General features: G+C 51.2%; 12 protein-coding genes across 12 annotated transcripts; 6 read left to right on the top strand and 6 right to left on the bottom strand.

Annotated features, from left to right (window-relative positions):
* Positions 1–32: 32 nt before the first annotated feature.
* On the top strand, positions 33–1,040 carry DACRYDRAFT_25268 (proline imino-peptidase). Its single transcript, XM_040774091.1, has 2 exons — positions 33–681; positions 732–1,040. Exons 1-2 carry the CDS (start codon positions 41–43, stop codon positions 982–984), a joined length of 894 nt encoding a protein of 297 aa, XP_040624050.1. The 5' UTR covers positions 33–40; the 3' UTR covers positions 985–1,040.
* Positions 1,041–2,023: 983 nt separating this feature from the next.
* On the top strand, positions 2,024–3,562 carry DACRYDRAFT_18877 (uncharacterized protein; the record flags this gene model as incomplete). The annotated part of the gene is made up of 6 exons (XM_040771403.1): positions 2,024–2,442; positions 2,497–2,621; positions 2,674–2,733; positions 2,787–2,909; positions 2,991–3,425; positions 3,474–3,562. The coding sequence occupies 6 exons, from the start codon at positions 2,024–2,026 to the stop codon at positions 3,560–3,562; spliced, it is 1,251 nt and encodes a 416-aa protein (XP_040624049.1).
* Positions 3,563–4,787: 1,225 nt separating this feature from the next.
* On the bottom strand, positions 4,788–7,245 carry DACRYDRAFT_85134 (Na+/solute symporter; the record flags this gene model as incomplete). Its single annotated transcript, XM_040776717.1, has 9 exons — positions 7,123–7,245; positions 6,590–7,073; positions 6,338–6,541; positions 6,209–6,287; positions 6,053–6,159; positions 5,891–6,005; positions 5,642–5,842; positions 5,121–5,588; positions 4,788–5,073 (listed from the first exon to the last, which is right to left on the bottom strand). Exons 1-9 carry the CDS (start codon positions 7,231–7,233, stop codon positions 4,788–4,790), a joined length of 2,055 nt encoding a protein of 684 aa, XP_040624048.1. The 5' UTR covers positions 7,234–7,245.
* A 1,956-nt stretch (positions 7,246–9,201) lies between these two features.
* Positions 9,202–11,033, top strand: DACRYDRAFT_72456 (uncharacterized protein; the record flags this gene model as incomplete). The annotated part of the gene is made up of 10 exons (XM_040775969.1): positions 9,202–9,242; positions 9,293–9,486; positions 9,537–9,649; positions 9,702–10,074; positions 10,127–10,180; positions 10,245–10,303; positions 10,366–10,380; positions 10,426–10,497; positions 10,544–10,642; positions 10,693–11,033. Coding segments are annotated over exons 2-10 (1,305 nt in total), but the record flags the coding sequence as incomplete, so codon positions are not given.
* Positions 11,034–11,169: 136 nt separating this feature from the next.
* DACRYDRAFT_97280 (uncharacterized protein) lies at positions 11,170–11,840 on the bottom strand. The gene is made up of 2 exons (XM_040777438.1): positions 11,774–11,840; positions 11,170–11,724 (listed from the first exon to the last, which is right to left on the bottom strand). The coding sequence occupies exon 2, from the start codon at positions 11,589–11,591 to the stop codon at positions 11,253–11,255; it is 339 nt and encodes a 112-aa protein (XP_040624046.1). The 5' UTR covers positions 11,592–11,724; positions 11,774–11,840; the 3' UTR covers positions 11,170–11,252.
* A 978-nt stretch (positions 11,841–12,818) lies between these two features.
* DACRYDRAFT_119618 (uncharacterized protein) lies at positions 12,819–13,934 on the top strand (the record flags this gene model as incomplete). The annotated part of the gene is made up of 2 exons (XM_040770833.1): positions 12,819–12,894; positions 12,958–13,934. The coding sequence occupies 2 exons, from the start codon at positions 12,819–12,821 to the stop codon at positions 13,740–13,742; spliced, it is 861 nt and encodes a 286-aa protein (XP_040624045.1). The 3' UTR covers positions 13,743–13,934.
* A 316-nt stretch (positions 13,935–14,250) lies between these two features.
* On the top strand, positions 14,251–15,750 carry DACRYDRAFT_25266 (uncharacterized protein). The gene is given in 5 exon segments (XM_040774090.1): positions 14,251–14,337; positions 14,351–14,355; positions 14,441–14,493; positions 14,541–15,281; positions 15,337–15,750. 5 exon segments carry the CDS (start codon positions 14,284–14,286, stop codon positions 15,684–15,686), a joined length of 1,203 nt encoding a protein of 400 aa, XP_040624044.1. The 5' UTR covers positions 14,251–14,283; the 3' UTR covers positions 15,687–15,750.
* A 57-nt stretch (positions 15,751–15,807) lies between these two features.
* On the bottom strand, positions 15,808–16,246 carry DACRYDRAFT_18873 (uncharacterized protein; the record flags this gene model as incomplete). The annotated part of the gene is made up of 2 exons (XM_040771402.1): positions 15,808–15,860; positions 15,886–16,246. The coding sequence occupies 2 exons, from the start codon at positions 16,244–16,246 to the stop codon at positions 15,808–15,810; spliced, it is 414 nt and encodes a 137-aa protein (XP_040624043.1).
* Positions 16,247–18,356: 2,110 nt separating this feature from the next.
* On the bottom strand, positions 18,357–18,915 carry DACRYDRAFT_25265 (uncharacterized protein). The gene is made up of 3 exons (XM_040774089.1): positions 18,803–18,915; positions 18,575–18,710; positions 18,357–18,518 (listed from the first exon to the last, which is right to left on the bottom strand). The coding sequence occupies exons 1-3, from the start codon at positions 18,829–18,831 to the stop codon at positions 18,468–18,470; spliced, it is 216 nt and encodes a 71-aa protein (XP_040624042.1). The 5' UTR covers positions 18,832–18,915; the 3' UTR covers positions 18,357–18,467.
* Positions 18,916–20,059: 1,144 nt separating this feature from the next.
* Positions 20,060–20,545, bottom strand: DACRYDRAFT_25264 (uncharacterized protein). Its single transcript, XM_040774088.1, has 2 exons — positions 20,446–20,545; positions 20,060–20,392 (listed from the first exon to the last, which is right to left on the bottom strand). The coding sequence occupies exon 2, from the start codon at positions 20,306–20,308 to the stop codon at positions 20,144–20,146; it is 165 nt and encodes a 54-aa protein (XP_040624041.1). The 5' UTR covers positions 20,309–20,392; positions 20,446–20,545; the 3' UTR covers positions 20,060–20,143.
* Positions 20,546–21,198: 653 nt separating this feature from the next.
* Positions 21,199–22,393, top strand: DACRYDRAFT_25263 (uncharacterized protein). The gene is made up of 2 exons (XM_040774087.1): positions 21,199–21,543; positions 21,601–22,393. The coding sequence occupies exons 1-2, from the start codon at positions 21,289–21,291 to the stop codon at positions 21,952–21,954; spliced, it is 609 nt and encodes a 202-aa protein (XP_040624040.1). The 5' UTR covers positions 21,199–21,288; the 3' UTR covers positions 21,955–22,393.
* A 113-nt stretch (positions 22,394–22,506) lies between these two features.
* DACRYDRAFT_25262 (uncharacterized protein) lies at positions 22,507–23,225 on the bottom strand. Its single transcript, XM_040774086.1, has 3 exons — positions 22,968–23,225; positions 22,757–22,916; positions 22,507–22,702 (listed from the first exon to the last, which is right to left on the bottom strand). The coding sequence occupies exons 1-3, from the start codon at positions 23,088–23,090 to the stop codon at positions 22,650–22,652; spliced, it is 336 nt and encodes a 111-aa protein (XP_040624039.1). The 5' UTR covers positions 23,091–23,225; the 3' UTR covers positions 22,507–22,649.
* Positions 23,226–26,729: the final 3,504 nt, after the last annotated feature.

Raw genomic sequence — 26,729 nt, 5'->3', positions numbered from 1 at the left:
TTATCGAACACTCATGAACACGCTCACTTTAGAAGCTTGCATGGCCACCTCCTCTGGAAAGGTTACCTTCCGCGACTCCTACGAGACGTGGTATCAGGTGTATGGTCATCTGTCAACTGCCGACGTCCCTCCCTTGGTATTTCTCCATGGAGGCCCCGGCGTTCCTGGGCGCTATCTGTTGACGATCGGCGATCTGTGGACAACCCACGGCATTCCGGTCATTTTCTATGATCAACTTGGTTGCGGCAATTCAACTCATCTGCCTGACAAGGGTGCGGATTTCTGGACGGTCGAGCTGTTCTTAGAGGAGCTCGATAACCTGCTCTCTAAGCTGGGGATCAAGGACAGCTATTTCCTTGGAGGTAACTCCTGGGGGGGCATGCTGGCCGCTGAACATGGTGTCCTCAAACCGAGTGGCTTGAAGAAGCTCGTTATCGCCGACAGTCCGGCATCCATGGAGCTGTGGTTGCAAGCGGCTGACAAGTTACTTTCCGAGCTTCCGCCCGACATCAGGCGTGCCATCGAAGAAAACGAAACAAACGGTACCACGGATAGCCAAGAATACAAGGATGCTTGCAACATCTTCTATGCACAGCATGTCTGCCGGGTGCAGCCTTTTCCTCCAGATGTTCAGAAAAGCTTCGAATTATTGGAACAGGACCCAACCGTCTATCATACCATGTAGGACCGTTTTTTCTCGCGGCCGCTACCAGCCTGAACTTCCATTGCAGGAACGGACCATCTGAGTTCAGTGTTGTGGGGACATTGAAGACCTGGACCATTGTCGACCGTGTCAAAGCCATTGACGTACCCACCCTTCTGATCAACGGGAAGTTTGACGAGGCCATGGACCTGGTAGTGCAACCCTTCGCCGATGGAATTCGGGGCGCGAGGTGGATCACATTTCCGAACTCCAGCCATATGCCTCACCAGGAAGAGCGGGAAGAGTATATGAAGGTAGTAGGGCAATTCTTGACAGAGTAGTGGATCAGTGCCGTGCATCTGAGACCCCCAAGGTGAATCAAACGTATTGAAGTGCCAGTGATCGACAGCAGGGCGATCATATTGTGGCATGTTTTGAGAATGACCCGGGGAATGTAATGCAAAACATCGCCGTCCGTGTGCACAGGCGACAGTTGAAAGAGGGCCGGTACAACAGGAGGCGGGCGGAGATGCATATGTATCGCCGAGTCAGCGCCTCACGTACACTCTTCTTTGCCGCAACCATTACTGTAATCGGCGATCCCCCGCTAATGGCATATTGCATGTCATGTCGCGCCTATTCTTACAGCAAGGTTCTCGTTCGGGTCCACACCGCGAGTTTATCTTTGGGTCGCCAATCGATACTGGGTGTGCCATGCGTGACCTCCTGATTTGACCTACCAACAACACTGACAATAAAGCCACCTCTTCAGGGCGGCAAGGACTGAAGACGCTACAGGATGTCAACTTCAGCGGATACTGTCTACGTTGTCCCAAATGACAGGGCACTCAACGCCATGGATACCGTGAAAGCCTTGCATTCTGACGAGCTCGCGTCGCTTTCTACGGGCGAGCAGATAGTCAGAGGCCCCCGGATACATTCCAGCACTTGCTGATAAAAACGTTACATGGCTATCGTATTTTTTTTACCACAACTTGGTGGCACTCACTCTTGGCCCTACGCGCACCTAAAATGAGTACGGAAGTGGGCCCGCTGTTTTATCCTGACCTGAGTTGCCTTAATTTGCAGCTTTACTGGATCGGATCACTCTCCTCTTGTTCGCTTTTGTTGCCTCGATGATTATGTACGTGTCCATGTGAAAAGTATGTGTACGCTTTCGAGCTGACGTCATCTTCTCTCTAGCTCTGCTCTCATGGTATTCTGTATCGTGGCACGTATGCCTACATGTGTCTGGCTCTTCGAGAAATGGACACAAATGGAGGCCAATGATCTCTGCCTTGTCAGCGCTTGTCAATTCCTTCATCTGCATGTGTAGACGAAATCTAATGACTCGCAGCATATCCTGCACTATTCCAATCCATGACTCAGCCTCAAATGGATGCAGCCCGTCAATCCATGGCAGAACACGTGGGGAGATCATCCGTTACCATCGATCATCGCTTCTTTGATTTGGACGTGGCACGATTTTTGCTTCAGTGCGCCGCTATAACATACGAGCGAACTTCAGGGCCGGTACAGCAAGCTGTTCAGACGGTAAAGAATGCATTTCCAAGCAAGAAATGCCTACAATCGCACGGGCATCATCCGAAGCCAGCGGGCGAACAGGCCCTGGGCATTTTAGGGGAGAGGGGCACTCAAGAAATGATGTCCAGTCTGCACGAAAGCAGAGGAGAGACCCAGTTACCTCCTTGGGCCAACAGTATGGTGCCTTCTATCAAATATTCCACAGTGTCGGAGCTGAATGGCACCGACTCGGCCTTTTGTGGAATATTTTTCGAGTGAGCACGATAAATATGCTTATTGTTCTTCCCTCGATTGAGCTCATACAACAGTCCTGCATCTACGTGGATCGTTCTTGCGTTCAAAGGCACAGATCCAACAGAATTCTCCGAATGGGCATCCGATTTTGAGTATAGCCCGCGGGAGGCTGGGAATCGTATTACCGGGTTCGGTCAAGGTCTGCCCCCTTGGCGTTTGTACTGCATAGCTATCTGATCGTCACGATCCAGTTCATGGCGGATTCTACGATAGGCTTTTTACAGCAGCCGCTGCGGAGCGAGCGCCTTTTGGTATGTAGTCACTTGCACATGACTTAATTCCTGGAGATACTCATTGTCCATAGACACTATCGCTAGTGCTGTACGGGCAGTAGCTGACGAGCTGTCAGCCGCACATAGCACCTCTAAGATAAACCTGTTCATTACCGGGCATAGCTTGGGATGCGCTATGGCTTCGCTCGCCTACGGTATGCATATTGAGGAATTTGTGTTGAAGGGGCTGACAACGTTCTAGCCTGTTTGATTAGTGAACCTTTTGTGCTGGGAAGCAACACCATCATCCGCGATGCGTATCTCTTTGCTGCGCCAATCGTTTGTGACGCAAAATCTGTTGCTGCCTTCAACGAGTGTTTGGATTCGTCCACGACATATGAGGACAATCCCTACGTCCGATCTCTCTGGCGTGTTGTTGAATCGCGGGGATGTTGTCGCCACAGCGCTCCCCTCATTTGGTGACGACAGACACACTGGAACACTCCGAGATTTGTTTGCATTCGCTCATTTAGGCGCGGAGTTTCGCATGGGTTCACAATCACAACCAAGCTATGTTAAAGGCGGGAGCCTCAAGCCAGATACCTGGGTGACTGTCCGCAGCAAATTGGATCGCGGGACTGTCAATATCATGAATGCACAAGGGATGGCACCAGTGATTCGCTGGACTCAAGAAATACCACTCATAGGAAGGCTGGTGGCCCATGCAACTAGTGTGTATACATGCATAAACTTTGATTGTTCTAATCGTCCTATATCAGCAATGTATTGGGATGCTATAACTCAGCTTCAAGTAGGCAGAGCACACTGGGCCGGAAGCCATTGGGACATCAAGCGCGTCAATAGGTAGCTTATCGTGGTTCCCGAATATAAGAGGAACTTTCTATGGCATTGGAAATATATTTTACCGGAGTTATTGCATTTTTGAAGCCGTTTGTTTGAGCTGATAATCCGATCATAATCACAAATATAACATGATGCAACAAAGGAGGGTTCAGCAATGTGAGATCACGTACACAAAAGGGAGTCTCACAGAAGGGACTAAATGGGTATTGTTGGTCACTATGGTCTTCAGTTCGACGGAATGCAGCGTTGGGCAAAGACGAATCGCCTGAAGAATCAATGACCTTCTCCCGCTCGAGCCAGCCAAAACATGTCGAAGGAGGAAAGGATGAGAGCCCATATTTGAAGTCCTGCGTTAGTCGTACAGATCGATTTCCCCACGATTAGGAACTGAAACGTGGAATCCGGTCGACATGGAAATGCATCAGTGGCACCTCCAAACAAGTATGGAGAATAAACGTATAGGCCAAAGGGTGCTGACAGGAGACTGTGTCGATGCACCAGCCAACCGGAAAGTGAAATCCAGTTCCTTGATCGCTGTGGACTGAAAACAGTAATGAGAGAGGCTTAACATCGTGATGATTTGGGCGTCAACGAACGTGAGACTGAGTGGGCGAACAGCCACAACTCCTGCAACGACGAGCCGCTGCGGTGATGAAGGCGGAGCTAGTGGAATCTCGGAAGGACTTCCAATTCCACCTCTTCGCTAAGCGAGGCGGTCAATATCAATTACGTACGCTGCGGGGTATCTTTCTCGATATGAGAGGTAGAATGTCTGACGGCGGAGGGAATGTGTTTAATTAATCTGGTGGAGCCCCGATTCCTATCACGTAACATCAGTGTCAGCTGGACTTGGCTGGAGCATCGTGAGAACATGCCTGTAATATCGGGGCGAGTACCTGAAATATTGATATAATTGGAGTCCATTGAAAAGGCGCAGAACACACGGTTGCCTGAGACAAGGAACAACCCCGCCGACACAGGGTAGGGACGGCGACCCTAGTTTCGGCGTCGGAAGTGACAGATGTTCGGCGTTTCTTGCCGAAATGCCGAATAAGAGGACAAATTCCGTTACATCTCTCTCTCAACAGAAGTCTGCGTGTTCTGTGCTAACTACTCGATTTTATTACTCCTTCCAGAGTCACATACACTAAGAGTACCTATTCGTAATCGCTTTGACTAGTGACGAAAACCCAAACGTGTGGGGCACGGCTATGTATGACCTGTGCTTACTATGGTTCGCTGACTTGCCTGATCACCTCTACAGCATCGTTGTTCTTCAGGCTTCCTTGGTCATCTTTTCCGATGGAATATTCCGCTGCTCCTTCGGCAGTACGACGCATTTCATCTTGGGAGATGGATCCTCGCTGGTTGACGTAGGCGATTAGCTTACTGAAAAGCGAGGAGAGCGCTTTTCTGCCTTCAACGAGTGGGAGACAGATGATGACGATTGCCGCGAACCAGGCCCATAAGAATGCAACAACAATCCAACCCGTGAAAAACTCTCGGGAAAAGACACTGTAAAGTTTTAGTACAAAGGCATTCCTTGGTGTAAGGAGGCTCACTAGTTCGTTCCATAGAGGGGAAGGGGGAACAGCACTAGATAAAACAAAACAAAGACAAGGCTGACTGCAGCCGCAATGTTTCGTGATCTCCACAACTGGCCATCGCTAAGGTGCGTGGTCAATGCCAGTTCTGCCTTCTCCGCTTCGGCATGAGACAGGCCATGGGTTTCGTCGTACGACGAGTCGTCGACTTTTTGGATCTGCTTGAATGTGGCAAAGTCGAAATTATCTGGCTTCAGGAAGGTGATGATGGGGACCAGCAGAAGTGGTATGCCGATGGCCGAGATATTACCGGCGGCCAAAGCTTCGTTCGTCCCCAAAGTGGTCAAGTTGACCACTCCGGACTGCACGTGCGTGTAGCCTATCCAAATAGCCAGTGCCGCGCACGTACTAAGTGTTGTTCCAAAAATGAATGCCCATTTGCTTTGTTTCTTCCAAAACAGTGTCCCCGCCATGGGAACAATGCACCTGAGAAACAGCGTAAGGAGCGGATTGCAGCGTACTCAGGTCTGCGGACTTACACATCGACAACTACTCCGGATACGGTCGTGATGAAACCGACGTCGAATCCAGCGTGAGCAAGACCGATGGCCAACGCGATGGTTATAACACCAAAGCCCACCACGGAGGCGTGGCCAACTCTGACGAGGGTTTTGCCATTGGCTGACGGGTTTATGTAGGCTTGATAGATATCGTACGTGTACAGTGCGGAGACGGCCACACTATTTGTTGATCAGATATTGGCATTCAGTCTCGCGTGACAGACATACGTTTCTGAGGAGAACGCGGCAGTGACGGCCATGAATATCATGGTAAGAACAGCCCCTCCGCCGGTCTTGCCAAGGAGAGTGATGGCGGCGTACGGCATTACAAGTCCCGCGCCCACTGAATCCTGATCAGCCCTGCCGTTGAGAATACTGGAGCGTTCTCACCCTCGGCAGCTGACATTCGGTTGGGATAAGTTGGGAAAACGGGAAGATGCTCCATGGCGGCACAGGCCAGCCCGAGTGTGGTGGCCAGACAGAAGGGTATCGTAAACCTGACAATAAATTTATTCAATTGGACATATATCCTTCTGAAGTGCATACCAGCAGATGCCACCCAGAACATACCCACCCAATGCGGAAGCGGGGTTGCTCGCGATGGCCTTTTGGAATAACTGGGAGTCTGAACGCAGTTCAGACATTATGATCACATGGATGGAGAGCATCACTGACCGACACTAGCTGCCCAACCAGCGCCAAACAGAACGAGGCCAAAAAGGCCGCCTTGCCGAGAGGACATTGTCGTAAACGATCCTTCATAATTGCCCGCTATAGGATTAAGGCGGCCCGCCTCCTGGAGGAGGTCCCACATTCTACCAGGGCTCCCGATGATGTCACTCGTCGCATAGGTGGTGAAGAGAAACATCAACATCAGTACTGCAGTTGTTCTTAGTCATCACGGGGAGAAACGTGAGGAACACGAACCATAGATGATCAAGGTATGGGTCCAGTCAGTAAGGATGGTCGCCTTTATACCTCCGATCAAGGTATAACAAATGACTCCAATAGGGAAGAGAACGATGGCGGCATCTCGATTCATTCCAGTCAGGGTAGAGAACACAGAGCTTCCGTTGATGAGCAAATTGGCCGAGTACGTGATCTGCTGAATGAAACTGTACGTGCACATTAGCAAGTGCGTCGTCTTCCCATAGCGCACCCGCACGAGTTCTTGAAAGGTGTGCGCATTTGGTGCAATTCGCTTGAGCTCGATAGCCGCTGTGGCGAAAAGAATGATCTGGACACAAGCGCCGCCTCCGTACCACCAGGGCCCACTCACGCCCCAGCTATAAGCCGAAGTAGAGGACAGAAGCAGAGTCGAACCTATCGTCCAAGAGCTGACAACGGCAGATGCGACCAAGCCAGTCTTGATGGAACGCTTCGCAGTCATCATCATCTCAGAGTCTTGCACCTGATCCAGCTTTCAGAGAGAATTCTTAATGAGGTCATGATTAACAAACCTCGAGCATAAACTTGGATAGTACCCAAGATACACCACCCATGAGAACGGCGAATGCTGCTCCAACTCCGATGACCATGCCATAGCCAACGCTTTGACTGAACAGCGGCATAGTCACCGCAGCGCTCTGGGAAGACGACATTGGGTGGAGAAAAAATATATGGTCAGTGCAGGCGCGCGGGTAAGCAGAAGCAAACATGTGGGGCTTCTTATAAGCCTGGGAACCAAGACCACGAGTGATAAGGACATGATAGATAGTACTGCATGAGCAGAGATCATCGGTTCGTGCCTCTAAACAGGCTAGATTCACTTCCACCATTTCCAAACCTGTCTTGTTGTATTCGAGCTCGCTTAGCAAAATCATGCGCTCGGGACGGAGGTATGATCAGGGAAGGTATACATATCGTGTTGCAGGGCCGTATCCACGTAATTGAAACAGGCATTTCAACGGAACGGGACTTCTCGGGGAGTTCCCATATCTTCACCGACATTGAACAGTTGGCAATCGTGAGAAGACGGCGATGCAGAAGCCCGGGAGGACGACTGGGAGCCTTATCGATGTAGCCGATTGGCTGATGGGTTAAAAGGGGGGGTGTTTGAGAAAACGTACACACTTTTTCCCCCGTAACCCCGTTGTGTGGCAGTGCTGTTTAAACACCCTCTCCGTGCTAAGCGAGGTCTGACGAAATATTTAATATTAATATTGTTAATCGATCCTCCGCCGAGCTGATAGCACACCTACCCGAGATTTAGGTTTGTATCCCAGGCACTGGAACACCCAAATGGTCCCGCGCTGATGATACGCCGTTTCCTTGGTGGCAGACTGTATTGTCTTCGGGGCAGGAGGCCAGTTTACAAGGACCTCATTCGTCACCGGTCTTCGGTTTATCGGTCCTCCGCTCCCGCAGAGTGTCCCCTGACTGAAGCTACCGCACTTGTAAAACATCGATATTCTTGCCCTCCATTCTCAATCCAGATGACGGAGCCACGAGGGAAGGCTGATGTAAGCAAGGAGGGTTTCCTGCTGGACTCTTCGGCAAATAAGGCTTTACACATACACTATCACTGGGCACCATGCCGGACACCATGCAAGAGGACTGACTTGTTACTGGCGGACTGTGACACGGAGAGATCGATACATGGTACATGTAGGTGAAAGAGTCATCGCGGAGTGGAAGGGGCGCGGGGCGGGAGCAATTACTTGGTCAATCAACAAACGACGCAACTCTCAGGGACAATACGGTGTGACAAGGCACTCTCAACACCACGCAGTCACCACGTTACTCAACAATATTCCCTCTTCAGCGACGTGTATTCCGGCTTATCTGACGTTCTTCGACGTACATCTCTACCTCCTTCAACACGGTTTCCTCAGATGTCCTCTGCCCCTTGCCCTGACATCATCGAAATCTCGAGTTCTCCAGAGCCACATCATAGTACCATCAGGTTCAACAAGCTCTCGGGTAGAAGGTCTCGATCAAAGATTGCTGGGGCAAGAGCGGGAACGAGCAGAACCGGTAACAAGGCCCGAACCACGTTTAACCCACTTTCCGTGATAGATCGTTCTAACGAGGCCGATGATTCGCCTTTCCAACCTCCATTTCAAGCAACCAACACTTTCCCTAGGGTCCACGGTCATGATACGGCTTTTCTCGATCCGACTTCCGTAGAACATATGACAGGTTTCAACTTTTGGGGAGCGTCCGAACGCCCAAATGATGTCTTTGAGGACAACTCCCAAAGCCAGCCTGCGCCAGCTCAGGCTGAGACACCTCAGGTGGATGATGTTGACCTGATGCTTGTATCCGTTCTAGAGATATTGCCGGACGTTTTGCCGGCCCATGCACTCATGCTGCTCCGACAGCTTCACCCAACCTACCAGGAAAACACCACGCACGCTGTCGTTCAATATCTATTTGATCACAAGCATCCTACGGTAGAACGGGACAGAGGGAAGAGGAAGAGGAGTGATGACGATGATGAGCGAGGAGAAGGATTGGCCCGGAAGCGAGCCAGATTCGACTATGAGAACACGGCACGACCATACCCATCGGGAGCCAGCTACAGTGTGTTGGCTGAAGAACAGCTGTTTGAGGATTTCCCATTAGTCCCGAGGGCTCAGTGCGTGCTCCATTTCCTCGGAATACCTTGCATGCTCATCAATTCTTTAGCGTTCGCAAGGTCATGGAACAATGTAACTTTTTCTATGCGCCTACGCACCTGCGTCTATTACGCGAATCCCAGTCAGAGGCTCTGCCATACACTCCGAAGGGTCGTCCAACCCCAAGCAAGATCAAAGGCAAGGGGAAGGCGACGTTTGATCCTGATTTTGAATCTGAGAGGGAGTGGCTCCTACTCAAGATTGGTAAGTGGCCTTCGTGGATACTCGAACGATCTTCTGAGTAGCATAAATAGGAGCAGATAAGCTGAAAGCGGATGAAGAACTTGCAGAGAAGCTCAATGAGGAAGAATACGTGGCCAATGGAGAAGGATTGGAATGCGGTTGTTGTTTTGGCGAGTATGCCTTCGTGAGATCCCCCAATCTGTGCCACTGGCATATATATCTGATAGCAAATCCAGGACAAGATGGTTCAGTGTGCGGAAGGCCATCTCTTCTGCCGGGATTGCGCTAGACGCCAGGCGGAAGAGCGTCTTGGCCTCCGTCAGACAGATCTACTGTGCATGGACCAGTCTGATTGCAATGCACCCTTTCCGGAGACTGAAATTGCCCGGTTTCTTACTGAAAAGTCGCTCAACTTATATCATCGCATCAAGCAAGGAAAGGAGATCGAAAAAGCTGGACTCGTAGGACTTGAGAGTTGCCCATTCTGCGATTATGCCTGTGTCATCGAGAACGACGAGGAGAAGCTGTTCCGGTGCGAAAATGAGGAGTGCCTCGTCATAAGCTGCAGGAAATGCAAGAAGACGGATCACTTACCGAAGACCTGCAAGGGTGCGGATGCTCTCACATTCATGTACAAGCAAAACACTGATGTGTTCAATAGAGGCAGAAGACGATCTGCGTTTAAATGCACGACACATGGTCGAGGAAGCCATGAGTGAGTGCTGATGGATGATGTCCTTTGGACCAAGATCGGTTTCCTAACGTCTCGCTCTGTCCAGGCAATGCTCTCATGCGGAAATGTCCCAAATGTCATCATCCCTTTGTCAAAGAAGGCGGTGTAAGTTCAACCATTTCCCTGGTAAACAGGATATTCATGCCAGCTTTGCTCCATGTCTGTAGTGCAACAAGATGACGGTGCGGTTTTCCATATTTCTACTTTCCCAGTGCTTATAGTCCCAGTGCAATCAATGTCGCACGCTTTCATGTTATAGATGCCGGCGGGTGATACAGGGATATGATCATTTTAGCGAGGTGTGTCGCTTATCCTGTTGCAATCCTCCATCTGACAGCGGCAAAGCGTCCTGGTCAGCCGCGATATGGGGAAGCTGGCGCGGTTCGCGATCCGAGCAAGTGCCCGCTGTGGGATATCGACCTAGAGAAGCTTCATGCTGATGAGGTATGTTCTGCAAGCAAGATATTGATATTACTCGTAACTGGTCATTTCAGGTTACAGCAGCTGCACGAAAGGCTCAAGAAGAAATCCTCTCTACAGATGACAATATTCAGATTGTCAAGCAGGATCTGGAAGTTGATCTGCCAAAACCACCCCCACCACCCCCAGGTCCTGGTCCTGGTCAACCTGGATACAATGGCGGCGTGTTGCCTGCAGAGTTTATGGAGCATGTGCTTCCCATGCCCATTCCACAAGCCCTTCCGATTGTGGTCCCTCCACCCATCCATCATGCCCCATTCCCGGCGCAGCACCAGTATCACTACCATGCGATCGTGCAGTATGCGCCCATGCACGCTGTGGCCGTCATCCATCAAGGCATCCAGCCTATAATTCACCCCGCAGATAGGCGAAACGAAAATGTGCTGCACCCGGAAGATGGGGTCAAGAGCCACCGCATGCCTCAGCTTGCTGGTGAAAGGCGAGCACGGAGAAGGCGATGACCTCACCCTGATTGATCTATGTAGCAGAAGAAACTTTTGATTATGCCCATCCACGTGCAAGGCATTTGTACAATGTCAGATTCCATGCACTTGTACAGCATAAAATATGCAACCTATGATGTGCGATCATTTGCCACACAGTGCCACCAGCTGTGGATTTCCCGTGGATATTTATTGCCACCCGATGGTGAACTCAGAAGCAAGTGGTGAAGGGGCGGAGGGTTCCTTGTCCTGCAGACCTCTTCTCTTCTCGGACGTGAGCCTTGGAAACTGACCACTGCCAGCCAGTCTACGGCGTCCAGAGCCGCGGCGGAGCAAAGTAGCTTGCAAAGGATGTCCAATAGAAACGGATCCCTCCATCCTACATAGGTGCGATACTGGAGCCGAATGCACTGACAACTTGAGGGAGAAGTTGTCAGCGAGGCCATATCCTCGGTAGTGACGTCGTGCATTTGTTTCACGAGAATTGTCGACTGAAAGCAAGCAGTAAGCTGTCAGAGTAGCCTACGCCGTCATACCCAACGGTCTCGCCCTGCTCTGAACCACCCGATAATAGGGGGTATGCAACGTTACGGTGCCGAACGGCTGCGCGATTGTCAGTCACAACAATGTCATCTTGCGCACTACTGCGTACCGCTGCCGTTAATATACGATCTAAATGCAGGGTTATTGATCCAGTAACACCCAGTGAGGTCATGTCGATCGGCCGGAATGATCCGAAGCGTTGTCCCACGGGGCTTCTTTAGGTTGGTTTCAAAGCTATGTACCATCCTGAACCAGTCCTTCGTCACCGTATGGCGAAATCGACAGGCAAACACCTCACGGAACGGCACTTATCCTCTTGCACAATTCAATTGAGCTTGACTCTGATGAGGAACTTGAAGGAAGTCGAGTGATGCGTTGCTCGAAGAGGGAAACAGTATCTTGGGCAGTACGACAGTGTATATGGGCGATTTCGCCACAGGCAGTTTTCATAACAGACTTCGAATGAATGGTTTCGAGGCCACCCGCACTGCAAGCATATCAGTCACAAGATCCCGGGGAGAAGTAATCGCTTACCCTGGTCGCTCGAGATCGTCACTAAATACGCACACAATCGTTTCAAAATGGAAGGGAAGACAAAGGGCACCCGTTCTAGGTGATATGTGGTTTAAGCTAAGGATGCATCTGTCTGTGCTTGTTGGGGGTATGACGGTCTTCAATTAAAGAGAGGACTTTCCCAATCGAGGCAGCATTTCGCACCGAGATGATTCCGGATGTGAATGCGCAGAAGTAGACATCCATTTCCCCCTGTGTTGGCCAGCAATGATAAAGGGCAGCAGTGATGGACGGAGAACGTGTGACCGTTAAAGTCCTTGCCCAACCTCGATGGGATGCCTTGGCTTCATTCATTCTGGCGATCTATCTTTGGACATATGTGCTAAGCAACGGGTCGTGTAGGCTCAAATTAGGTGGAAACGTTTTCAGCAAAGCGAGAGATGCAGGAGTATGAAAAAGATGGTTGGCTGGATGGTTGGTTGGGAGCATCACGTGTGTGCGCACCAACAACCAGCGCGGGTTCAATTGCTCCCAGGGGTCCTTTGCACATTCGCAAGTATTCTTTGGCCCCCGTGCTTACTGGACCTCCCCTTGCTTCACTTTCCTTTACACCACCATCACAGTCCATCCGTACAATGGACATGTCCAAGCTGCGTGATAATCTTCCAGCTGGAGGAAGACTGGATGCTGAGCGCGATCTGACGAACGATTTCAAAGGTGCGTCCTGTCTTCTTACATTGTTTATGGAGTCTTACGTACTGATTGCAATGCATACAACAGCCGCCGCTCTGAGCATAACCAAACTCTACAAATCCTCACTTGCAGCAAGTGCATCGGCATGGTCTGCTGGATACCAAGCCGCCCTCAGCGAACTCTGGGAGAAGTTTTCTCCCCCAGGCGACCTAGATCCACCCTTGATGCTCGAAGATATCCGTGAATGGGCACGGGCAAGGATGGATGCAATCGGTGCCGGGGGATCGAATGGGGAGTTGAGTGACGAAGATCGGGAAAAGGAGCGAGAGCGAGAGCGCGATGAACGAGGCCTTCCACCCATTCCCCCATCAAAGCCTTCGCCCAAACCTGAAGATGTTCCCGATAAGACGGCCGCCACCAGCGAGCCTGGACGAGTGCAAATCTACACAGATTCCCCCCAGGCTAATATCGATGATGAGCGACCATCACTTATTCGCTCGCCGACTACCTTCGCGCCCACGCGTACTCCGTTCTCGTCCCCATCCCCTGTCTCTGCTCTCAACCCTCCGACCTCGACGAAAACTAGGTCCCGGCGATCCCACGCCCTTCGGGATACAACTGCAAGTAACCCCTTTCCCGCTGCCCCCACATTCGCACCGGCTTTACCTGGAATTCCCGAGTTTCCCTTCTTCCCTCCCGCCATCTTCGAATCCACCCAGCCTATTCAGTACGGCACCGGGATGAAGAGGAGACATGACAGTGCGGACGAGACCGGAGCAGGTGTGGCTGGAAGAAAGGCTCGAATGAGAGAGCGTGGTAGCGGAGACTCGATGGATATCGACGGCGAGCGAGACAAGAAGAGGAGACGTTGACGTACAGCATCGGGGATTGTTGTTGAGGACTCGTTCGTTGCAACATGATTGTCCTTGACTGGCTGTGTTTCTATTTTTTTTTTCTCTTCGCATTCTCTCTTTCACGTTCAACACCTCCCGCATTGTGATATCTCAATCATCGGTTTTTTCTCATGCATGACACGCATTTTTTTCATGTCTTGTCTTCGTCTGGTCTTTTCCCCATGAACCAATTACCCGCAATTGTACAATTGAGGTTGGAAGCACATGCACTACGGTGTACTGAATTGAATGACTACGGAGGATATTATCGTAACGCTTGGTCATTTATTGTCTGGAAGAAGATATGTTGCAAAGGTTCCGCCGCGAAATGATTGGAGACTACGCTGGTAGTAACACACCGCGGAATATGGCGAGTGAGGAGTGCCCGGATTTTGTCCCTCGTCATCGCCTTGCATCATGCCTCTGACTCCTGTATATAATAAGCGTAGCACCTCTACCTGCTGACCCGCATCCTACAAGCCTGCCAGTCTGTGATATTTCACCGCTCCCTCGCATAAGGATGGACAACTCCACCAACTTAAACTGTGGATCCGTCAACACGGATGTGAGCGGTGAGTGCCGGCGCTGTTGCGTATGTGTACTTATGCTTAAGCGCTCACTTCAGGTGTTGGGGTATGCTTCACTATTTAGTCGTGGGGTGTTATTGATAGCGTCCAGGTCCGAGTGTCACTCTATGCGTCGGTCACCATCGGTTTGATCATGATGCGATGTTGAGTAAGCCTTTAGTTGTCTTGCCAATGTCTCATCGTGTTGCAGGGTTTACACATGATATGGACGCCTTTCAAGATGCCGCTCGGACGTCATTCATTACCTCGATAGCGCTGGTGATCTCTTCCCTCGTATCGCTCTACGGAGGTGCTGGCTTAGCGCTCGTGGACGCGCTCGTTGTCACTACCGTAACATCCCTCGTCATGGCATACGCTTTCATAGTCGGCTCTCAAGGCACAGCCTATGCACGACATATCGGTGCGAACAAGTTCGAAATGACATATACCCTCGCACTTGCTGCAGTCCTACACACTATACTGTGGATGGCATTTGGCATCGTGGTTTGGCGCGATCCGAGCAATTTTGGCAACGGTGCGATCGAAGGATGTTTTCCCAATCCGAACCTGAATGTTGTCTTTTGGGTCGTTGGACTTACCCTAAGTCCAACCAATGCATCACTTAGAGCATTTGCAATATCTGAATTTGCAATTGGAGGTGGTCTGGGTATTCTCTCGACCATCGCAAGCTTCATCTTCACCAAGCTTTCCAAAACCCAATTTGAAGCGGTCGAGTATGACGTGGGAAGGATGCGTCAAACTGGGCCAATGACGCATCATGGTCCTTTGCCACACTTGCGGCCGAACGGGTCTCAGGAGAACCCGCCCATCATCGCTGATCAGCTCGAGGGAGGTCCTCAGGCGGTGCTCGCTGACGGAGTAGCAGGGCCGAGGGTTGATCAAGAGAGGCGGGCCGCGAGACCAGCGAACAGACTGATAGTTTGGCTCAACAGTAAAGATATCCGCAATTTTTCATATCTATCGAACTCTGACGAGCTCGTTTGCAGCTCCTACTGTGAAGAAGATTGGCCTCTGGTGGAAACCTATCGCCGGAATTGGAGGCATCATCGGCTATCTCTACTTAATCGTAACTACCGAAAGCCTGATCACGGTGAACAATCAACGGGCTACCACAAACAGCTTGACATTCGGCCAAATCCTCTCTCTGGTCCTTCTCCTCGACCAGATTATCTTTCAGCCCATGACACAAATTTTCAATCATCTCCTAGAGCGAGCGGTGCAGAAACAGAAAGAAATAAGAAGGCAAAGTAACGCAAACCGTGGAACAGGTCCTTACGAGTTGTCACCGATAACAGCTACGCCGTCCCCAGCCGGAGAGGACGCCCTCGCGAAGTAAATGTAAGTGAGCAGTCAGGCAAGACTATTCCGCAGTGTATTAAATGTCCATTGTTTATCTATTGTTTTCTGTCTTCTTAATCGACAAATTTGGTTGTCAAAAATATCATAGGCCTCGAAGTTCATATTGGTGGGAGCGACACGATACTGAGCGTGGCATATAAGCGGCTCGTGGCTTGAGCTGGGTTCCACAGACTCACAGTCTTGCTGCATGATGTACTCCCCCTTCCCTCCCGTCATGATCCATTTCTCTTTCGGCCCAACGTGGCTTTTCCCTTTGATGCTACTCCCTCCGACTTGGTCCTTCATGCCAATTCCCGCTGAAGGATCCTTTTTGTGCTCCTCCCCACTCGACATTCCACCCCTCGAATGTGTGGCACTGTCCAGTCCTACCGGAGAACCTTTCTCGGCGGCTTCTTTTCCAGCAGCCTGTGCGTCACCCTGCCGAGTGATCCCAGGCTTCTCGTTCTTGCTTGAGTATCTGAGAGCATGTAGCATCAAGGAAAAGAGCCGTGTGTGGCCGACATTGCGGGGAATGACATGGAAGACTGTACTGAACATGGTGGGCGATGTAAATCGGGTTTGGTGGGGAGGGTGGTTGAGAGAGAGATAGTTTGTTGACGAGATATATACAAGAACCAAGGCCTCGGAATGATGTCATATTACGTCACGTGAGGATGAACATCCTCCAGCACCTTGAGACGACCAGAAAGGCTCAGCAATGGATTCTATTCAACCTGAAACGTATTCGTGATCGACATCTGAACGAGGCAAGGTTATAGCATTTCGGTTTTGTTGCTCGGAAGCTGGTCGCACACCTGTATCAAGCGCGTCTCCGAATAACACTTGCGACATGCTCTAGAAGACGACCTGATCCAGAACATTACCATAGTGAGGACCTGACCGAAGGAGAACGGTGCTCAGAGTAGGTCCAGTCAGAAGGCTTGGCATCGCGGATTCGAACAAACTTACAACCATTGTCTGGCTATTCTCCTGGTTGGGCGTGATGATCACTTCGGTTGTGACGATGAGATATATCCAAGCGCCGAGTCCAATTGCTGGTAGAAAGCCGAATGTGTCCAGCCACTACAACCAAGTACATACACAATAAGTGCTAGTTATCAGAACATATCTATGACACGCACCTTCTGTATCCCGTTCATTCCTCCCTTCCACAATAGGAACCAGCTGTGCCCTCGGCCGTGTTTGTCCAACCGTCATGTAATTCTGCTAGGTCGTTCGCGAGTGCATGTGGCTGCCCCTGCAGTGATCTCCGGGATCCTTCCGGCCATATTCCCAAAATGGCCTCCAAATGGCCCAAGGTGCCAGTGAATGACTGACAGTTCCCCCAAATGCCAAGGCAAAAATGGCAAATCCGCAGAGTTGCCCATCATTGACTGGCGGCCGGCGTTGCTAAAAAAAAAAGCAAAAAAAAAGACAAAAAACTTGAGGTCCTGACGCCCAGCAGGCAGGCAGCCGAAAGATTAGTCCAGACTGGCACTCCAAAGGCCACCCAAAAGGTCGTATGGATCATCGCAGTGCCGAGGACGATGCAGTCTGACATGCCGCTTTCTTGCGGCTTTTCCTCCTTCAACTTGGGACGGGACGCCTCCGGTACTTTCTTAAAACGACCCGGGTGGGGCCTGGAAGCCAACGACGAGGGCATAGACGACACTTTGTGTCGTCATGCTTGTAACCACTTAAGCATGGAAGAGTCCCAATGAGTCTTCTCCTTTTTGTGTCTTCCAGGCCAGGTGCGTAGACACAATGAGGTTATGAAAGCCGTTCGGGCCGCCTCGTGAAAGTGGTCGACGCTGTGTGTAACAGCTGTGCCCGTATTGTAAGGCGGTGCACTGGCACAGGAAATCGGAAATACATACAGAACATCAACGGAAGACCAGCGCTCGTTCACGCCTAGAGTGATATATGGACCTACAGCAGTCCCAAATCAGACAGCCCATTTAGACACTCTATGTGTTACTCACTCCAGGTCTCGCTAAAAAAACAGTGGTCATGCATGAGCATTGTACTGGGCACAAGAAGCCCGATGAGACACGCACCGCTGATCTCACCATTGGAGAAGATACATCGCACATCGGAGGAACTATCGGTCGTGGTACTCCAGCCACATTGAAAGGTATGTTGAATGATTTCGTGACGGGCAAATCGTGCAGAGAGCCGCATATATCGCTGGCGCTGTGAAGAACAATAATCGACCAAGGTCTGCTTGGGTATATCTTGATTCGTTTGCTGAAGGATCCCAGTGCAGCTTGCCATTGATGTCCTTGCCATGGGAACGCTTATCTGACGCATGGGCAACACGTGAGTACAGGTGAGATCATGTTATGAAGCTGTTTGATTGTGCTCGCCGTCCATCGGGACAACCCCAGCCAGGGAGAAAGGTTGGCACGGAAAGACTTGAGAAAGGTTGGCCGCTGTCAAGACCGGAAGTGGTTCTTAGTCACTGAAAGTGGGCAGGACTAGTGCAGGATGAAGGTGTCTTTAAGAGGATGCACAGAATGCACTTTTGCACCTCAACGTCGCCAGTGCGACTGCTCAACAGACACTCACCAGATACTGTGGCTCGGTGAGAAGTCGACTCCAATGAACAACCCAAAGCAAGCGGTCGCTAATTCACTCTGCTTGGTAAACGAACCTCGAGATTGAGTACGTCCAGCGAAGGGGAATTGCATTTTAGCAGCCAACACTGACAATTACAGCATCGTCGAGGGTGATTTCACCAGTTTCGATGACCAGTCTCGTTCTCAAGTCATCACGGTGCCTATACAGCCGGTTTTGCCCTCCCATCGTCCTGGGGCTTGTCAACCCAGATCTGTGAGGCTTGTCAGCCAAGTGTGAAGATGAGCTTTGAGGGAGAGGTAGACGTACCTGTTCCCCACCCTTGCCATTCTCCCACTCCTGGTACCTCAGCGCGGTGAATCCACGCTTCTCAGCTTGTACGCGTGCGTCTTCTTTTAAGCCAGCACGAAGGGCACGGGCGGCTATTTGGGAGTAGCGGTTGTAACTGTTGAGCAGTATGAGCACCTTTGTCGATGGGTTGGGCAGGCGTGCTGCCCCAAACGAGAGCGAACGGAATGATGGGGATGGCATACTCACGTCATAAACTGACGCCATAGGGAAGACATGCTGCCGTTCTAGTAAGTGGCAGAAGTGTTGACAGAGTCGAGGAGGGCGATGGGCACGACGATGAAATATGTGCTGCCCAGGACGGAATTGACGACGAACAGATCAAGAGTGCACAGAGTGGCGCCCGGAACCTTCCGGGTTGGGACGCATGGTCAGCGTAAGCATGCGTTGGATAACAATTATGATATTTACACACCACAGGCTGCGTTGAATTATTTCAAGAGACATCGTGCAGAATTAATTTACATACTGTAATATAACCAATTATAGAACAAAACAAAACTTGCTTTATAAAACGACCAGACCCGAGCTACAACCATCACCTTCCCTAATTGGAAGGTCCGTGTTTTTTGGGCAGGCCTTGGGGTTTATCTTTGACTAACCGATTTGCACGCCGGGCAACATGCAGCTGTTTTTTCAGTCATATTACCTTGCGAGTTCCAAGTGGTTCGCTCCTCACGGACCCCGCAGACTAGTTGCCCAGGGGTGCACGGAGCGGTTATCTATCTTTGTACCCGACTCAGAAACCATCCCAGCACATAGTACGTGTTCATCCGCGCGTGGCAGAGTGGCTGATGGCCTATCAGTGATTCTAATGGATGGGGTACAAAGAGTAAGGTTTTCGTCGCGGCGCCATTAACGAAGCACCTCTTGCTCAGTCGGTCCTCGTACGCTTCTTACTACAACCATCAACGACAACGCCTGGGCAACGCATTGGCAGCGAATCCCCCATATGGATGTTAAGCACGGACCGTTCCATAAAAAAAAACACTGCGGAAACCACAGAGTCTTCGCTGACCGTCTGCGGGCACCAAACCAAAAGGAACAGCATCTATTCATCCCGTGACGAGCTATTGTGTCCCACTCGCACCTCCCCCATCAATTCGGAACTGTCGTCAGATGGAAGGCAAGGCCAGCAGTTCTCAAAAGGAATTGTGCCCGTTGATACGAGCACAACACCTCCCCAAGCGCATACTGATAATTCGGCGCAGGGGGAGGGCGAGGACATTACCTCATCCCCTTCTATTGCTATCTGTTCCACTCCCGTCGGAACTGCCCAGTCTGAATCAGATTGTCCCCCACTTTACTGGCTATCTGTTGTGGGCGAAACGTTTCGACCATTGGTTGTTGGTTGCGACCTCTCAAGGCTGGATCCAATTGTCAAGCTTCCCAACGGGCTCCAACGACCTGGCAGCATCCACTATGCTATGGAGGCCTACCGTTGCATCCTCAGCTTCTGTTGCCTGCAGCGGAGCCATATGCCGATTGGACGATGGCAGAATATCAGCTGTAGTGTCCTTCGAGAAGAGATTATCCTGCCCAGTGATTCTCAGTTCGGCGAGAGCGGATGACCATGCGGTCATTCAAAGCATCCAATCTTTTTGTATATCCTGGGAACACGATGGCCTGGTGCCTCAGCAATCTAGAAGTCACTCTTCGGATACATTGGCATATGATGGCGAGTGGTCTCTGCATGGTTTATATAATGGTCTAGTGGATGTTCATGCCATACACTGGCCCACGATGACATTCACGAATCTTGCATTTCTGCCTATGTCTGTATGTTGTGTATTTATCCTTCCGTGCTTCGCGAGCTCACTTTCCAAATGTAGGTACAGCGTTTCCTATGCACCGAATTCGTACACGACCATCTGCTGATCTCCACATCGTCTGCACTGCTTGTGTATCGGTTGTCCTCCCTTTTGAAAGCGGCTGTCGAGTTCGGGCGTGATGGAAGCCCAATAGAGCCTGATTCGACCTTGCACTTTGGACCAGAAAGCCCTCATTCTCGACTACATGCTTATTCGGTTGCCGTACGACCAGCGTCAGCAACATCAAACGTTCTCGCCATCCTCGCTGTACGCCTACCAGATGCCCTCGTGGCATACCACTTCATTCAGACTAAGGAATCACGATATGAGCTCAAGGTTCACTGGCGAACTTCCATTTCTGCCAAGCTGTATCTCGGACCTCTCATCTTCGATCAGGATGGGACGGTTCTGACTTGGATAGAGCATAACAGGTCCGCTTTGCCGTCCGGATGTGACGCCGTTCAAACAACGGTGAAGTCCAGAGCAATCTCTCTCGCACCATTAGATGACGCGCAAGAAAATGGACCTGTCGATGTTCTGTACACTGCCGAACAAGGAAGTTCACTCTTGCACGTGGATTGGGGTTTTCGTGCCGACAACGGTTCCATTCTTCTGGGACTTAGTTATTCACGACTTCTCTTACGCCTTGAAACGCCCTTGGAAACGAAAGTAGCAGCCCTCCTGGCAGGCCGTCCCACACCAGAATGGTCCACCTCAGCCGCACGTTCCCCGGTAGTCACTGGATGTTTTGTCGGAGCAGAAGACAGGATATCTGGTGGTGTCCCCCTCAACTCATCGATTTCGACCATTCCCAGACACGGAAGGGAAGAAGCTTGCCAGCAACCTGAAGACGATTCGGCAACGATGCACAGCCTGCGTGGGATAAACCCCGCTAAAGGTGATGGGATGCAGTCTGAAAAAGACACGTTCTACCTCCCAAAGTCTGGTTTGGGAGTTTCACTGCCCATTGAAGGCAGGAGCGGTGAGAGTTCTGTGCGTAGCGGTGGGACTGGAGATGCCACGAGCGACATAGGGACGTCTGGTCGATCAGAACTTGACCGAGATTTATTGGAACTTGACGTGAACTCCTTGCGGCTTGATGAGCGTATTGCAATTGCCGTATGTTCTTCAGTGGCTACTCTTCAATCTTCGTGGTTGACTATTTTCCTCCTACAGGAATGGGGTGCCTATATGCGACAATTTCCATCGCCTTCTATCTTGCAGGGGAAGGTTACTCCAACAGACATCAAGTCATACAAGGTCCCGACTGGTTTCGCCACCGACGTGTCCGATGTCCGTCAAGCATTCCAAGCTCTAGACGGCGGTCTCAGCGTTGTCACCCGAGGGGCAGGGTTGTGGGGCCCTCTACAGGTCGCTGCTTATGATCCTGATGGGGACCAAGTTCTTATCCGGCTACCTGGTGACGGTTACGATGTTTTTTATCGGTTCCAGGATGCAGCTGCCATTGCCCACAGGGAAGAGGACCGCTGGCACCTGCTCTGTTTCACCTGTTCGGCAACGATCAGATAGACCTGCCTGACGAGGAGGATGATCTCCAGACCACTGCAATCAGGGTGGATCAAGTTATCGCAGACCGGGCGCTTCGTTACGACATAGATGCTCTGGACGCAATCAACGCAGTGACAAGGCAAAAGGCGCAAGAGCGTCTCGGCATTCGAGGAAGTCTATGATACCCCTGTCCGCCACGAGTGGAGGGAATGCGACCTCAGGCCGACGCCTGCTGACAATCGACTCTCTAGCAGCTCTGGAACGACGCGGATTCATTCCGCGAGGGTGGCGAGGGTGGATGAGGACAAATGGCTGGAGACCTACAGTTGTCTGAAGGAGTGCCGACCCGCAGGCCTGTCCCATTCTCTCCAGCAGACGCGTGCAAGAGCTTTACCTAGTTTCAATCGAGCTATAATACTAGCACACGGTAACAAGGATACGTTGGAATAAATATATTCACCACGTGATCAGGACATGAGTAAGGTGGGAGTGGAACAGCTTGGCATGTAAGGAGGCCTATCCCCTGCTCGTTCTGCGACGTGTACAACTGGTCCATATCCCACACTCTGAGTGCGCATCGGCTCTTCGGCCACCTAGTAAAGTACACACAAAACACATTCATTGCAAACAATTGTTTTCTTTATTTTCTACATTCCACTCTCCAGTCCTACAATACCGCACAGTTGAGGAAAGAACGTGATGTCGAGACAAGGCGTCTACTGGGGAGGCGTCCAATTCTGCTCGACAGCCTGGTCAACGTGGTGCTTGGCTACACCAACAGCACATCAGAGAATTGTTCGCAGAAGGAAAATAAGCAGCGCACCGTGGTACTTGGCCTTCTCCTTGTCGACAAAGTCAAGCCCCTTGCTCTCGACGATGTGGTCGATGAAGGCGCCAGCGAAGCCAGCGAGGAGCTCCTTGGCCATCTGGTGGTTCTGGGGCTTGCCGTTCTTGGCCTCGTGGTCCTCGTACGCCTTCGCGGCCTGAAAAAACTGTATCAACACCAGTGGACGTAAAAGAAGAAGCAAACGCACCTCGTAGGAGGCAGCGGCGGCGATGAGCTCGTGGGAGAGAGGGGCCTTGTGTGGTGCGCCAACAACCTGGTCGTAGGCCTGCTTCTGCTCGGAGTTGTCACCGAAGGAGTCGAGGAATCCCATGTTTGATAGTGTGGATGAGTGGTGGACGAGGTGGTGAGAACGTGAGGTGGATGGGAAGTGCCCTGCCGAGTGAATGGAGGTTTATATAGGCGTGCTGGCAATACCTCCCAGACATTACGGATACCAGTGTGGTTGATCACGAATCGAGCCCCTCAATAGATGACGGTACCATCTCATGCCAGTACAAGGGTCTCGCCTCCGCCAAGACATTCCATCGACTTCCACACGGGGTCTCTCCGCTATAGAGATGCCGGTCACCATATGCCGTTCCTTCCGCTTCAACAAAGGCGCTGCACGTGTGAGGCAGGGGCTATGCTGTTTGGGTCTCGCTCATTCTTGGCGACTTGCTTTTCCGGATTTCGCCACTACATGCAGTCATTAGAGTCGTGTGGTTCGCAGCTGAAAAGTACTCAGTAGTGCAACACGGCGACAATATCGTTCGCAATTGTATGATTTTCTCGTTACCATGATGATCAGCCATAGAGGTACAGAGCTTCCCAACCGACCAATTTTGAGACAAAGATCCAGGTATCATCTTGGCAACGATCACCGATCACCCCCTCTCTCAAGCTGGATCGCCCCGACATACCCTATCCGCTGCTTTGTATGACACCCCTTCCTGATATCTAGAAGTATAGCATGATCATTGGGGCATCATATTGGGGATATACAGAACACAGACAGCTAGAAAGAATGCCTGAACTCTTCATGTTACCTAAATATTACGTCTTCCGCTGCTCAGCTCCTCCGATCGTTTGGCTCAAGCCTGGTCTTGAGCAGTCCTGATAATTACGTCGACTCTTTCGCATTCCATGCCTTCGAAAAGTTGACTCATCTTTTTCAACTCAGCCACAAAAAGTTTATGGACCGACACAAATTCCGTGTTTCGTGTCTTTCCGCGTTCGCTCTGGTTCAGAACGCGTTCGAAATCGTTGTAGGTGTCTTTCAGCTTGTCCTGCATTTTTTGTACCTGTTCCAGCGCAGTTCGCACAACAGGGGTGTCGAGATCTTCCCACATTATGTCACAGAGAGCAGTGTTTGCCCAAAAGTAGCTCCGTCGTTGTTCTCCAAAGAAACTAGTCTGGTGCATTCGCTGCTCCGTAGCCTTTCTCAATCGATCGTGATCAGGAATCCGTGTTGTGCCGTCAAATGTGACGAGGGAATTATACAAGAGGAACATGACGATCCATAATATTGACTCGAGATCGTGACCAGCATTACGGCGCAATGCAATGGTTCTTCCAGCGTTACGTGGTAAGTAGAAATAACGGTCTTCGAGCACCTCCACGGCCATGAAGTCAGGGGTTCCCTAGTAGGTGCGTAAATCAGAATGATGCAAAGAGGCAGCATCAAGCACAACTTAAGGTGCGCACGTTGCCCCCGGCTTCGTCGACCATGTGACGCTTTGCAAACTCCAAGTCGCCCAGTCGGCCTCGTCTCTCCATTTCATTGACTATGATGTTGCCAGGAGATAGATCGTGATGCTTGAATCCGGCAAGACACATCATCTTGCAGGCTGAATGGCCTGTCAGCACCGCACACCAAGAAATGAACTGAAAGCGAACTGACCCTGGACAACGTCAGCTAGGGCAGCGAATGCAATATCCAGGGCCACAACGTGGTGCAACGGTTCTCCAACGTTCCCCATCACCGTTCGATAATGACTGCGATGGTGGAGTCTGGGCTTATCGTCTTGCGGCCCCAACGCGGGTCCGCGACCGTTCAGCGCCTCAGTGTTCCTCAAGCTCAACAAGTGGTATCCAACCCTGTCGTCCCTCCCATTGGACAGCTCGTTCCCCGTGTCGATCCACACGGCTTTTTCTGGAAGCGTTTCGAACCGCATGATGTTTTCCGTATCGTTACGGTGGTCTGCAGCTGCGCCGACCATCACATGTTGATCGCCGACAATGTTAACGAAATAATCCTCTGCCTGTTTGTCCTGGTCCAGTCCGAGGTGCTCATTGGGGATGCCTTTGATCGCCTTCATGATGGCATCGTATGTGTCGCGCTCGGTGCCTCGGTTCTTATCGCGCCAGACTTCTTTGATCGCCACCTTCTTGATATCCTGGTCGGTTTCGCTCGGATTCCTCGCGTCTTCATTCACAAGGCATGCTTCATATACACGGCACGCGCTTCCATGGAGCGCTCGCGCTCGATGATCCGCGAGCGGCCTCTTCTTGACCCTGTACCTCTTGTTGTCAATGACAAGCCGGAAGGAGTCACTCCCCTTGTCGGTCACCATAGTAGGGTCCCGACCCAGAGCCTCCTCATCTGCGAACGCAAAGAAGGCAAACGCCCGGAACAGGCTTTTCCGGTCCTACGCGGTGAGTCAGCACGTAATCACACATCTTGTCGTGCCAACGAGCCGTGTCAATGTCAAATCCCTCACTGACGAGCACAGCCGCACGAGTGGCCACCCACAATCGTGCCTCTGCACCTTCGATCGAGATTCCAAGGGAGAAACGGCGATCGATATTCTCCCACAGGAGATGCTGCAGGCCAAATATCATTTTGCCGGGATTCTTCAGGACAGCTCAGGAATGACCAAACACTGTGCAGAGAAAAGGCCAACTCACGTCTCTGCCCATCACCCCTTGCAGATCCTTCTCATTCTTTTTCTTGAACTCATACACCGAAAATAGGTTGGCCCACGTGTAGTGACCAGGTTCCATCCCTTCCTCAAGGATCTTCATGTCCCTTGGATTTGTTCCATCGGGTTTGCTCGTGTTCTCTTTCTCGCTGGAGCGTGGAGTGTGGGTTGGGCGAAGTAGAAGAGGTCGAAGGGCTTTGCGGCCGCAACGCTTCTGGCACATTTCGCTGACGAAACTGTGTATCTTTGCCAAGGGCCGACTCAAGCATGACTTTTCGCTTTCCGTCGAGGTTGTATCGGTTGAACGCGTGAGTCGACGTCCTCTTTTCTTTGCTTGGCGTCGTATCAGGCGCCCGCAGAGGAGCGCTTGTTCGAGGAGGTGTTTGAGGGGGGGCACCGTACTTCGCAACTTGTATACGCCTCGATGTGTTCGCAACGGCCTCGAGTCAGATCAGCCCCAGACCTCGAAAAGGATGCCGCTGGACAGGAGTTGTCCTGAAAATCACGCGTAATCAGAGGCAACCGGTTGCCGCTGTTCCTGACTTCCACTTTTGTTCACGGTCTTCGCAATAGCAGCAGGCTCGAAGGCGGCCTTTGTAACTCTCAAAAGCCCAACAACGCGGTTTAGACGCGTGTCGGAGCCCTCGAGGGCGCGTGATGTGCATGGCCAGCACGCGGCCCCAAGGACCCTGTGAATAAATCGGTGCCGAAGAAGACCTCTCATGTTTCTTAGTAAGTACTAGTCTCATGTTACTTTGTCCATCACGTTCCTGTAGAGTATGCTAACATGTATCTCGGCACATTATCAGAGTTGGAAAAACTGATGCTGGAGGGTGTCATGGGCAAGTCCCCCACTGACGCTAACAATAGTCGCGTTTCGGCAGTGTCGCGATATGTAAGATGCTTCTCACGCATGCGATTCACTGCTCTGGACCCGGCTGGTGCTTACTACATACATAGCCCTCTTTCATGAGCCTCCCTTGTTCGATCTACATACCAGGGTCGCTTAGTCAGCGCTCTACTCAAGAGGACGCACAAATCCGGGCACA

Source organism: Dacryopinax primogenitus, assembly GCF_000292625.1.
Source record: "Dacryopinax primogenitus strain DJM-731 SS1 chromosome Unknown DACRYscaffold_24, whole genome shotgun sequence".
NCBI classification, from domain to species: domain Eukaryota; kingdom Fungi; phylum Basidiomycota; class Dacrymycetes; order Dacrymycetales; family Dacrymycetaceae; genus Dacryopinax; species Dacryopinax primogenitus.
The sequence above is the reverse complement of the archived record's forward strand: the minus strand, read 5'-3'. Positions and strand labels throughout refer to the sequence as shown.

Excerpts from the sequence above, each read along its gene's own strand:
- DACRYDRAFT_97280 (XM_040777438.1), bottom strand. The coding sequence starts at position 11,591 with ATGCACGACGTCACTACCGAGGATATGGCCTCGCTGACAACTTCTCCC.
- DACRYDRAFT_25262 (XM_040774086.1), bottom strand. The coding sequence starts at position 23,090 with ATGGGATTCCTCGACTCCTTCGGTGACAACTCCGAGCAGAAGCAGGCC. Across the intron at positions 22,917-22,967 it reads CCGCCGCTGCCTCCTACGAG|GCCGCGAAGGCGTACGAGGA; the intron begins GTGCGTTTGCTT and ends CAGTTTTTTCAG. Across the intron at positions 22,703-22,756 it reads GGAGAAGGCCAAGTACCACG|CCAAGCACCACGTTGACCAG; the intron begins GTGCGCTGCTTA and ends CTGTTGGTGTAG.
- DACRYDRAFT_25263 (XM_040774087.1), top strand. The coding sequence starts at position 21,289 with ATGCACAGCCTGCGTGGGATAAACCCCGCTAAAGGTGATGGGATGCAG. Across the intron at positions 21,544-21,600 it reads ATGAGCGTATTGCAATTGCC|GAATGGGGTGCCTATATGCG; the intron begins GTATGTTCTTCA and ends TTCCTCCTACAG.
- DACRYDRAFT_25266 (XM_040774090.1), top strand. The coding sequence starts at position 14,284 with ATGGACAACTCCACCAACTTAAACTGTGGATCCGTCAACACGGATGTG. Across the intron at positions 14,494-14,540 it reads CGGTTTGATCATGATGCGAT|GGTTTACACATGATATGGAC; the intron begins GTTGAGTAAGCC and ends ATCGTGTTGCAG. Across the intron at positions 15,282-15,336 it reads ACTGATAGTTTGGCTCAACA|CTCCTACTGTGAAGAAGATT; the intron begins GTAAAGATATCC and ends GCTCGTTTGCAG.
- DACRYDRAFT_25264 (XM_040774088.1), bottom strand. The coding sequence starts at position 20,308 with ATGCAGAGACCACTCGCCATCATATGCCAATGTATCCGAAGAGTGACT.
- DACRYDRAFT_25268 (XM_040774091.1), top strand. The coding sequence starts at position 41 with ATGGCCACCTCCTCTGGAAAGGTTACCTTCCGCGACTCCTACGAGACG. Across the intron at positions 682-731 it reads CCAACCGTCTATCATACCAT|GAACGGACCATCTGAGTTCA; the intron begins GTAGGACCGTTT and ends CTTCCATTGCAG.
- DACRYDRAFT_25265 (XM_040774089.1), bottom strand. The coding sequence starts at position 18,831 with ATGTCTTCCCTATGGCGTCAGTTTATGAC. Across the intron at positions 18,711-18,802 it reads CTATGGCGTCAGTTTATGAC|TTACAACCGCTACTCCCAAA; the intron begins GTGAGTATGCCA and ends ACTGCTCAACAG. Across the intron at positions 18,519-18,574 it reads ATGGCAAGGGTGGGGAACAG|ATCTGGGTTGACAAGCCCCA; the intron begins GTACGTCTACCT and ends CAAGCCTCACAG.